Source organism: Somniosus microcephalus, chromosome 32 (assembly GCF_052327205.1).
Source record: "Somniosus microcephalus isolate GS21.2 chromosome 32, FLI_Smic_1.0, whole genome shotgun sequence".
Classification (NCBI taxonomy): Eukaryota; Metazoa; Chordata; class Chondrichthyes; order Squaliformes; family Somniosidae; genus Somniosus; species Somniosus microcephalus.
This window is the reverse complement of record NC_141018.1, coordinates 25737216-25749382: the sequence shown is the minus strand read 5'-3', so window position 1 is coordinate 25749382 and position 12167 is coordinate 25737216. Positions and strand designations below refer to the sequence as shown.

General features: G+C 48.5%; 1 protein-coding gene across 1 annotated transcript in view; it reads right to left on the bottom strand.

The window, feature by feature from the left end:
• hcn4 (hyperpolarization activated cyclic nucleotide-gated potassium channel 4) overlaps window positions 1-12167 on the bottom strand; it is a 398010-nt gene that overhangs the window by 71962 nt on the left and 313881 nt on the right. The window contains exon 7 of the mRNA XM_085972020.1: window positions 4057-4221. Within this exon, the coding sequence (XP_085828146.1) occupies window positions 4057-4221 (165 nt within the window). The remainder of the gene's footprint in view (window positions 1-4056; window positions 4222-12167) is intronic.

The window sequence follows — 12167 nt, the reverse complement described above, 5'->3', positions numbered from 1 at the left end:
AAAGAAGATGTTAAGTACGGGATTTAAAAGTTTTTGAAATTACAGTGCAGTGGTTATAAAATGTTCTCAATAATTGACCACTTTAAATAGATATTATAACCAGATTAATAATTTACAATTTTGTCAATTCTCTTCACTGCTGCATTAAGAGGGAGAAATTTGTTATCGCCCTGTTTGGGGCACTAACATTTGAAAGATGGGAAATTTAGTGGTCGGCGCTGGTGATTCCCAGCTTTTGCAAAAATGTTTTCACCCGGCGATACTGCAGGGGGCGGAACCGAAGTTCGGGTCCGGGGCGCTACCGGGGCGTTGAGCACGGCAATGACGTCACGATCTCCGGGCGCAGGAGAGCATGGTGCTAGTGGTTACCGCTGGCGTCGGTACTTTTGCCGCACCCGGTCGCAAAGCCGGTAGCTCCCCGTTAGTGCCCCCCGGAGGCGCTAACGGGAGGCGCTAAGGTACCGAATTTCTCCCCCTAATTATTTTGTAGTCTGCACTCAGTGTTTGGGATTTTACTGGTTGTTGTGTATGGCAGTGTACACCCAATATCCTGTGAAGATCCTGAACGTATCAACATTCAAAGTTGCATATTATCAATGGCTAAGATCATCTGCGAGAATTCATATCTTTTCTTCGGTTCCAATTTTTTCCCCACCTCTTATTGGGGTATGGTACATAAGAACATAAGAACATAAGAAATAGGAGCAGGAGTAGGCCAATCGGCCCCTCGAGCCTGCTCCACCATTCAATAAGATCATGGCTGATCTGATCCTAACCTCAAATCTTCTATCACTCTCCATCCCACCTGAACCCATGTAATCTCCCGGGAGAGGCGAAAAAACAGATAAAAAATCCAATGGCCAATTTGGGAGAAAAAATCTGGGAAATTCCTCTCCGACCCATCTAGGCGATCGAAATTCTTCCAGGAGATCACTCTGTCCCTATATTTTCTACAGTACTTACCTTCTGTAAAGGCGATCTCCACCCCAGCCAGGAACAGGAATAAAACCATCTCCTGAAATCTAATACAGAATTAGAACACAAGAAGTAGGAGCAGAACCTGGCTACATGGCCCCTGGGCCCGCTCCACTACCCACAGGGCCATGACCATTCCGAACCTAGACTCATGTCCAATTTCCTGCCCGCTCCCCGTAACCCTTAATTCCCTTTACTTCTAGGAAACTATCTATTTCTGTTTTAAATTTATTTAATGATGTAGCTTCCACAGCTTTCTGGGGCAGCAAATTCCACAAACCTACCACCCTCTGAGTGAAGAAGTTTCTCCTCATCTCAGTTTTGAAAGAGCAGCCCTTTATTTTAAGATTATGCCCCCTAGTTCTAGTTTCACCCATCATTGGGAACATCCTCACCGCATCCACCCTATCAAGCCCCTTCACAATCTTATATGTTTCAATAAGATCGCCTCTCATTCTTCTGAACTCCAATGAGTAGAGTCCCAATCTACTCAAACTCTCCTCATATGTCCACCCCCTCATCCCCGGGATTAACCGAGTGAACCTTCTTTGTACTAACTCGAGAGCAAGTATGTCTTTTCTTAAGTATGGACACCAAAACTGTATGCAGTATTCCAGGTGCGGTCTCACCAATACCTTGTATAACTGCAGCAATACCTCCCTGTTTTTATATTCTATCCCCCTAGCAATAAAAGCCAACATTCCATTGGCCTTCTTGATCACCTGCTGCACCTGCATACTAACTTTTTGAGTTTCGTGCACCAGGACCCCCAGATCCCTTTGTACTACAGTACTTTCCAGTTTCTTGCCATTAAGATAATAACTTGCTCTATGATTTTTCCTGCCAAAGTGCATAACCTCACACTTTCCAGTATTGTATTCCATCTGCCAAATCTCTGCCCACTTACCATTGGTGCCAGCAACCCTCTGCTACATCATCAAAGGGCCGCATCACTAAAACAGATTACCCAATCATTATCACATTGCTGTTTGCGGGAGCTTGTTGTGCACACATTGGCTGCCGCATTTCCTACATTACAACAGTGACTACACTTCAAAAAGTACTTCATTGGCTGTGAAGCGCTTTGGGACGTGCTGAGGTCATGAAAGGTGCTATAGAAATGCAATTGCTTTGCTGCCATTATTTGCAGTGTCCATGCTTGTCTTTCTTTTTCTCTCCTTTGTCTTTCTTTTTGTCCTTTTTCCCTCCCTTGACTTTCTTCACCTTTTTTTTCTTTTCATGAGGCAGCAGATGCTGGCAGTCTACCACACTGAACGGGCCATCGCAGCTGTACCTTGGTGGTGGTCAACTGTGTAACTCAACCACTTTCCGAGGCTGCATCTGCTCTCTCAGGTGGACGTAAAAGATCCCACGGCACTGTTTCGAAGAAGAACAGGGGAGTTCTCCCTGGTGTCCTGGGCCAATATTTATCCCTCAACCAACATCACTAAACCAGATTATCTGGTCATTAACACATTGCTGTTTGCGGGAGCTTGCTGTGTGCAAATTGGCTGCCATGTTTCTTATATTACAACAGTGACTACAGTTCATTGGCTGTAAAGCAATGTGGGACATTCTGAGGTTGTGAAAGGCCTTATATAAATGTAATCTCTTTCTTTCTGTCCTCTTTTCATTCTCAGTGACCTTCTACAGTACGGCCCTTCTCCTAGGCTTCTTAATTAAGAAAATAAAGGTGTACAGGAAACTTTTTTTTATCCGGCACGGACGGGACCGACGTGGTGCTGGTTCATCAAAAATTCCGGATAACAGAAAGCTATAGTAAAAGATACGGAGCTGAGAGCTCCGTATAAAGCAACAAACCCTGTTGCTTAGCAACAAGTTCAGAACAATGGCCACAAGTTGCAAGCGTCTCTGTAGCTTAACAACAGCTGCAGCCACACCCTTGCATAGCAACAGATGGAGGAACGCAAGTACAATATGAAGCAAAACCTACTCCTGAATTTTGCCGGTTAACCGAGATTTCCGGTTATTTAGGTGCCGGTAAATTGAAAGTTTCCTCTATATGGAATTTCACTTAGCTTAGGATATAATGGGCCATATTTTCTGCTCGGAGGCTTCCCACGGACGGAAGCCCCGATGTGCAAAAAAGAACCGCACCGGCCTTAATGCTCTGTGCCCGCGTAATCTTCTGATTTCATCCTGAGGATTTCTGGGCAGCATATGACGAAGAGCAGGGGAGTTATCCCCGGTGTCCTGCCCAATAATTATCCCTCAACCAGCATCACTAAAACAGATTACCCAATCATTATCACATTGCTGTTTGCGGGAGCTTGCTGTGCGCAAATTGGCGGCCGCATTTCCTACATTACAACAGTGACTACACTTCAAAAAAAAGTACTTCATTGGCTGTGAAGCGCTTTGGGATGTGCTGAGGTCGTGAAAGGTGCTATAGAAATGCAAGTCTTTCTCCCTTTTTTTCTTTCTGGCGATCAGCTAGTTCAGTGATGACCTGCTTGTCTTGTCTACAGGATACTTTCTGATATCCGGCACTGACGGGACCGAGCTGGTGCCGTACCATCAAAAGTGCCGGACATACCAGCGTTAATGTTGAAACATACGGAACTGAAAAGCTCTGTGTGAATCAACAAACCCTGTTGCTTAGCAACAGCTTCAAAACAGTTGGCTGCAGCTGCAAGCGTCTCTAGCTGAAGCTGTTGCTATAGCTACAGACCTTGCAGTGTCTGACTGGGGAAAAAAAAGCAACGAGAACTAAAAAAACTTATAGAAAACGGCTCCTGAATTTTTGCCGTTAGATCGAGTATTCCGGACATATAACCTCCGGATAAACCAAAGTTTCCTGTATGTAGCTCAGTGTCACACCAGCTGGTGGAAAGTACTTACTAAATTTGTGAATTCTCACTTTACAGAGAGAACAAAGCGTAATGCTCTAGATCTCCTGAATGAAAATAGCATTGCTCTGTTAGCTGTACAGCACCTAAGAGTCTGGCATATTTCCTAGCATTTTTATAGGGGTTCTTCTGGAAGTGAGGGGGCGAGGCTAAGAAAGCCAGAGAGGAAAAGGGGAGTCTGCCTCTCAAATAGGATAAAAAGGAGATATACCTATCCTGTCGAGTCTGTCGAGAGCCACTGTTTCAAAGGCACGCCTCATCATTGGATATTCCTCCAGCACTTCATTGAAGTGGTCCACCGAGAGGGAGTACAGCCTGCAGTAAGTGTCAGCTCGCACACTCGCTGTCCGACGGCCGCGGGTCAGCAGGCAAATCTCTACCGAGAGGGAAAAGAGAAAGTGCAATCGATTAATGGAGTCATTCACTTCACACGCTCGTTTCACTGACCAACAAAGCTTTGTTCCAGATCTGAATGCTTTCCAAATTGGGCCAAAAATCCCCATTAGTTGAATTAGGATGCTTTCACGCTGCACACTGTGTAACGTTAACGTGAAGCACCGTCACTGTGTACCAACACTGCTGTTGTAGTGTGAATCGCTGAATGCAGTGTCAGGCTCGACATGACATTGAAATGAAATAATGTGGGAATCCCTGGAAGGAGGGATCCTGATTCCACTTCACTACAGTTTAACAAAGGCCCTTTACACCCGATTTAAGATTGGTACAAAGTATTATTTAAATTGTGGTAAATTGGGAAATGTTGATGTACAAAGGGACCCGGGTGTCCTTGTACACCAGTCACTGAAAGCAAACATGCAGGTGCAGCAAGCAGTTAGGAAGGCAAATGGTATGTTGGCCTTCATTGCAAGAGGATTTGAGTACAGGAGCAAGGATGGCTTATTACAGTTGTACAGGGCCTTGGTGAGACCACACCTGGAGTACTGTGTGCAGTTTTGGTCTCCTTACCTAAGAAAGGATATACTTGCCATAGAGGGAGTGCAGCGAAGGTTCACCAGACTGATTCCTGGGATGGCAGGACTGTCGTATGAGGAGAAATTGGGTCGACTAGGCCAGTATTCACTAGAGTTTAGAAGAATGAGAGGAGATCTCATTGAAACATATAAAATTCTAACCGGGCTAGACAGACTGGATGCAGGGAGGATGTTTCCCCTGGCTGGGGGGGTCTAGAACGAGGGGTCACAGTCTCAGGATACGGGGTAGGACATTTAAGACTGAGATGAGGAGAAATTTCTTCACTCAGAGGGCGGTGAACCTGTAGAATTCTCTACCACAGAAGGCTGTGGAGGCCAAGTCAGTGAATATATTTAAGAAGGAGATAGATAGATTTCTAGACACAAAAGGCATCAAGGAGTATGGGGAGAGAGCAGAAATACGGTATTGAGATAGAGGATCAGCCATGATCATATTGAATGGTGGAGCAGGCTCGAAGGGCCGAATGGCCGACTCCTGCTCCTATTTTTCTATGTTTCTAAGTGGTTTATGGCTTTGGTCCAATACGAAACATGTTGAGCGCAAATGCGCCATTATTTTAAAATCAAGGCCGGGAAGGAAACACGATTTTCAACTGGTTTCAAACCAATTGAAAATCGGTCGCAGCCGCAGAGACAGTGTGAAATGTGAGAGAGCACAGATTGGAAGTCACCAAGGATGCAAAGCTTTAGAAAAATGTTCCCACTGACTACTTTGTTTACTGTAAAGCAATCATCAGTGAGTTTGCAGTGCAGTTATACAGATTAGATAGAATACCATATGATAGGTAGCAGGACCAAACCCCCTTGGTTCAAACCCTCCGTAACTCAAGTGCTTTTCAATAACATGTGCCTCAGGCTCTGGTTGATTTCGGCCAGCGCACATAGCACAATAGATTCCACAAATATTACCCATTTATGATTCTGATTCAGATAAAGGGATCCCAATCCACCTTCCCATTTCCCATTCATTCAAACCGTATAGGATCGCACTGAATAAACGACTACATATTCGCTCACATTGTACAGAATCCCAAGAGACCCAAAGCATTTCCTATTCATTGCCACGATAATGAATGTCTATGGACCAATCCACAGACTAAACCACATCCCATTCATTCACTCCTTTATACACGAAAATAAGTTCCCCTTCACCAATTGCTTCTTCATTCTCAGTACATACAATCTAATGCCTCCTAATTATTTACTGTTAATACTAAGCACACATTAAGTCAACCAACGCCAGGCCTCATCATGTGGAGCACACTTGGAAGTTTAATCACTTTTATCTGAATATCTCTTCTATTTTCTGTTTAGACTTACATTGATCTTCTGAATAAATGATTAAATAAATTTACCCACTGGCTATTTTAATTCACGCTTTGTAGGATTCCTGCTTTGAACAGCAATATTTTGACAACCCGGTCATTTATTTACTGAGGCTTAACATATTAGCCTCCCCCGAAAGCATTGTTGGAAATATCGCAGAATAAGATTTGGTGCAGTTAACAAATGCCACCCGTGGTGCATTTATAATGCATTGTTTATCAGACCAGCATTATACTGTAACTGGATTGGATAGTTCTAATCAACGTAAGTGTAGCCAATCATCTCTTAATGCTGTGCTTACCGCAGGTTCTTTACTTCTCCCCCCCACATGTCAACATAAAAGATAGAACTCGGCAAAAGGAACCATAAAAGGGAAAGTGCTACTTGAGGCAAATTGATTCTCCCATGTCAGCAGAAGGCTGAAATAAATCTTTCATTTTTCATCAGCAGACGTAAAATCACTCTTGTGTACAGCACCAACTGGGGCTGAGAGACACGGGGATTTAGCCGAGTGTTGATGGCTCTGCACTAGTGACGAGCAACTTTGGGATTGAGACTTGGAACCTCTGTCACTAGGAAAGAAAGACCTTGGGGGGAAAAATTCAGTTGTTTGCGCCTCCCGTTAGCGCCTTAGGAGGGCGCTAATGGGGCGCAAAGCAACCAGCGCCCCGGCACGGCGATGTTTGCGCCGCTCGTGAAATTAACTAGACATTTTGCGGCGGCGCTAAACACTACTGCCACGATCTCCTGCGCCGGCAGATCGTGACGTCAGTCGAGTGCGCAACGCATCGGTAGCACCCGGGACCGGATATTGAGTGGCGCCCCCTGCCTTACCGCCTGCCGCTAGCAACGACAGGTTGAGGGGAGCGTTTTGCAGTCAGAAAGGGACTGGGGGAGCGCTATTTAAAGGTGACCGCTTCCTGACTTTTTTTGTCAGTGACATTTTTGCACCACGCATTCTGAGAGAGAGAGAGAGACTTCTGGAGAGATTCAACGCTGTGTGAAGGAGTTTTGAGTACTGAGCAGCACTTTGCAGGTTTATTTTGATTTGCCCTTCCTTGCTTCGCCAGCGCTCTGAGGTAGCGCCTCGCTCCTCGGACTTTGTGCCTTAAGACAGATGTGAAGCGCCTGATTTAGCGCTCCAATCACCTCCAGGGGCGATAAAAGCCAAGTTTGCCGTCGGAGGCGATAATTAGCGCCAGGCGCTAAACTTTGCGCATGGCCGATAATGGCGCCCCAAACGGGGCGAGACTGAATTTTTCTCCCCTTGCATTTACTTAGCCCCTTTTGTGTCCTCAGGAGGTCCCAAAGTGTTTCACAGCCAATGGCCCCGAATTTAGCGGGGAGTGTGTGGGGCAACGCAATAGAGCGCGGCAAACCTGGCAAGGGCAGGGGGCGCGGAGGTCCTCAATTTTAAAATTCTCATCCCTGTTTTCAAACCCCTCCATGGCCTCGCCCCTCCCTATCTCTGTAACCTCCTCCAGCCCTACAACCCTCCGAGATCTCTGCGCTCCTCCAATCCTGGCCTCTTACGCGTCCCCGATTTTAATCGCTCCAGCATTGGTGACCGTGCCTTCAGCTGCCTGGAATTCCCTCCCTAAATCTCGCAGTCTCTCCGCCTCTCCCTCCTTCCTTTAAGACGCTCCTTAAAGCCTACCTCTTCGACCACGCATTTGGTCACCTACCCTAACATCTCCTTCTGTGGCTCGGTGTCAAATTTTGTTTGATAATCGCTCCTGTGAAGCGCCTTGGGACATTTTACCACCTTAAAGGCGCTACATGAATACAAGTTGCCGAATTTAATGGCAGGACCTCGCGAGAATTTTTTTCTTCCATTTCCCGCCCGGCATCCGGCCAAGTTCACAGGCTGTTATTTTTCCAACAAGTCCTGGCCCATTAAGAGGACGCAAGTTCTTCACCGGACACATTTGCATTCCAACCCCTATGTCGACAGGTGCGAAACCTATTTAAATGTAATACCCCGCTGCTACACACTTGATTCCTTTTCTCTGAATATCTCTCAGTTTGAGAACATGTTCAGACAAAGCTGCAGCTGTTGCAGTGATTACAATTCACCGGCAGTAATAAAAGCTGACTCCTTTACTACTGCCTGTTAATTAGACTGACACAAGAGACTTCAGGTTTCTCGAAGAAAGCAGTGAGCACATCTTCAGGAATGGGGTGGGCTGGGAAAGCTAATGGCTTGTAAACAGCAGAGCTGGTTGGATGAAGGGCTTAAGCATCTCCAGAGAGGGACTTAAGCAAACAGCAGAGAAGAATACGTGAAGGGTAGCACTAGAGGGCGAAACCATGGAGGAGGGAAAGGTAGGATTGTAAGATCCAAGGAGGGAATGGCTGTTTCATGAATCCAAACCATTGAGAAGAAGGAGTACAAAATGCAGGACCAAAACAGGGAGAAGGGAAAAACATTCATGTCGGAGCAAAGTGTGGTGGAGGGAAGGGCAACACCGTAGAATTAAAATGTAGAGAAGGAGGAAAGGACAGTAGGTCCACAAAAAGAAAGACCTGCATTTATATAGCGCCTTTCACGACCATCGGATGTCCCAATGCGCTTCACAGCCAATGAAGTACTTTGTGACGTGTAGTCACTGTTGTAATGTAGGAAAAGCAGCAGCCAGTTTACGCACAGCAAGCTCCCACAAACCGCAATGTGATAATGACCAGATAATCTGTTTTTAGTGATGTTGATTGGGGGATAAATATTGGCCAGGACACCTGGGAGAACTCCCCCTGCTCTTACAGTCATAGAGTCATGGGCCTAGAAATTCAGTAAGGCCCCGCCAGCTTTGCGCCCAGGTACCGCCGAAAGAGGGCTTCTGCGCCAAAAGAGGAGGCTGCGCTGATATTCAGCGCAGCGGGAATGGCGGCGGTAGCCGGTAGCGCTGCGCCGGCACCGATGACGTCATCGGTGTGCGCAGTGCCCCGGTTCCGCCCCGTTACCGGCCCGACCCCCATATTTAGTTGCGGCCGCCTCTTCCAATTTCTAGCCCATGGAGTCATAGGGCTAGAAATTCAGTGGGCTTTGCGCCCAGTTACCGCCCAAATAGGGTTTCTGCGCCAGTGTAAGAGGGTGCGCTGATATTCAGCGCTGCGGTAATGGCGGCGGTAGCCGGTAGCGCTGCACCGACACCGATGACGTCATCGGTGTGCGCAGTGCCCCGGTTCCGCCCCGCTTCCGGCCCAAACCCCATATTTAGTTGCGGCCGCCTCTTCTCCAGCGGCCGCAAACAGCGATTGAAAAACGGGGCCGTACTGCTGCGCTACTGGGGCGCTTTAAGGTGGAGGTGCGGCCGGCCGCTTTTTCGGCGGCCGCCTGCCCGCACCTCCTTCCCCGGCCTCCTCCACCCCCCCCGCCGTGGCATTGCCGGCTGCTTTCCGCGAGCCCGGCACTTCTCCGTGGTGCCGGGCTCATTTGCCGGCACAATCCAGCGGTGATCTCACTGTTGCAGGCACCTCCCCCTTAAGAGAAGGAGGAGGCCTGCAGTACCGCAGCCTGCCGCTCCGCAGCGGGTGGCGCAGCGGGGCCTACAGCGCAGAAATTCAGTTTCAGCGCCCCAAGTGGGGGCGGGCACACCCTGGAATAGCGCCCGGTTCCGACTTGGAGCGCAAAAGCCGAATATCTGACGGGCGCACCTGGCTCCGCGCGCAGCGCTAACTTTTGGGCGTTAGCCTGCTGGCGGGCCTTAACTGAATTTCTAGGCCATAGAGTCATAGAGTCATAATGGCACAGAAGGAGGCCATTCGGCCCACTGAATCCGTGCCGGCTCTCTGTAGAGCAATCCAGTCAGTCCCATTCCCCCGCTCTATCCCCGTAGCCCTGCAAGTTTATTTCCCTCAAGTGCCTATCCAGTCTCCCCTTGAAAACATTGAGGGCTAGAAATTAGCTATAGCCCCGCCAGCTCGCTTGCGCCCAGAATTTACCGCTGGGCGCGGAGCCACTCGCGCCCATCCGATATTCAGTTTCAGCGCCCCAAGTCGAGGACGGGCGCTGTTCCAGGGTGTGGCCACCCCCGCTTGGGGCGCTGCAACTGAATATCGGCGCGCTAGTTGCCGCAGCGCGACCCGCAGCGGAGCGGCAGGCTGCGGTACTGCAGGCCTTCCTCCCTCTCTTAAGGGGGAGGTGCCTGCAACAGCCGGAGCCCCGATCGCGAGTGCCGGCAAAAGAGCCCGGCACAACGGAGAAGTGCCGGGCTCCCGGAAACCAGCCGGCAATGCCACGGGGGGGGTGGAGGAGGCCGGGGAAGGAGGTGCGGGCAGGCGGCCGCCGAAAAAGCGGCCGGCCGCACCTCCACCTTAAAGCGCCCCACTAAGGCTGCATTACGGACCCGGTCTCTGAACGTTGTTTGCGGCCGCCACGGAAGAGGCGGCCGCAACTAAATATGGGGGTCGGGCCGGTATCGGGGCGGAACCGGGGCACTGCGCACACCGTTGACATCATCGGTGCCGGCGCAGCGCTACCGGCTACCGCCGCCATTCCCGCTGCGCTGAATATCAGCGCAGCCTCCTCTTTTGGCGCAGAAGCCCTCTTTCGGCGGTACCTGGGCGCAAAGCTGGCGGGGCCTTACTGAATTTCTAGGCCTGAGTGTCTCCGCTTCCACCACTTCCGTCGGCAGCGAGTTCCAGGTCCTCACCACTCACTGCGTAAAACATGTTTTTCCTCACATCCCCCCTGTATCTCTTGGCCAAAACCTTAAATCTGTGTCCCCTAGTCCTTGTACCATCAACTAGTGGGAGCAGCCTTTCCCCGTCTAGCCTATCCAAACCCGTCATAATCTTGTACACCTCTATCAAATCACCCCACAACCTCCTTTGCTCTAATGAAAGCAAATCCAGCTTCTCCAACCTGCCCTTGTAGCTAAGATCCCCCATCCCCAGAACCATTCTGGTAAAACTCCTCCGCACCCTCTCAAGGGCCTTCACATCCTTCCTAAAGTGTGGTGACCAGAACTGGATGCAATACTCCAGTTGTGGCCTAACCAGCGCTTTATAAAAGTTCAGCATAACTTCTTTACTTTTGTACTTACTACCTCTATTTATGAAGCCCAAGATCCCATATGCTTTGCTAACCACTCTCTCCACTTTCAAGGACCTATGCACATTAACTCCCAGCTCCCTCTGTCCCTGCACACTCTTTAGAACTGTGCCATTAAGTGTATATTGCTTCTCCCTGTTCCTTCTGCCAAAATGCACCACCTCACACTTCTCTGTATTAAATTCCATCTGCCACTTGTCTGCCCATTCTGCTAGCCTTTCTATGTCCTGTTGCAATTGGTTGGTATCATCATCCCTATTTGCCACACCCCCAAGTTTGGTGTCATTGGCAAATTTAGAAATTCTACTCTGTATCCCAATATCCAGATCATTTATCAGGAAACTTTCTTTTAACCGGCACCAAAAATCTCTGTTAACCGGCAAAATTCCGGAGTAGGTTCAGGTAAGTTTTACTTCATATTAGTGGCAGTTCCTGGATCTGTGGCTGTGTAACTGGGGTTCGTGCACTTGTTGCTAAGCAACAGGGACGCTTGGTCTGTGGCCGGAGTTCCTGCACATGTTGCTAAGCAACAGGGAAGCCTGGATTTGTTGCTGTGTACGGAGCTCTCGTACCTTTTACTATACCTCTCTGTAATCCGGACTTTTTGATAAACCGGCACCACGCCGGTCCCGTTGGTACCGGATAATAAAGAGTTTCCTGTATATATCAAAAAAGGCAGTGGCCCCAGCACTGACCCTTGGGGAACACCACTGTCTACCATCCTCCAGTCTGAAAAACAGACATTTACCACAACTCGCTGTTTTCTGTCCTTAAGCCAATTCCTTATCCAAGCTGCCACTGACCCACCTATTCCATGAGCTTTAATTTTGTTAACCAGCCTTCTATGTGGTACTTTGTCAAACACCTTCCGAAAATCCATGTAGACAACATCCATTGCACTCCCTTCATCAATCCTCCCTGTTACTTCATCAAAAAACTCAATTACATTAG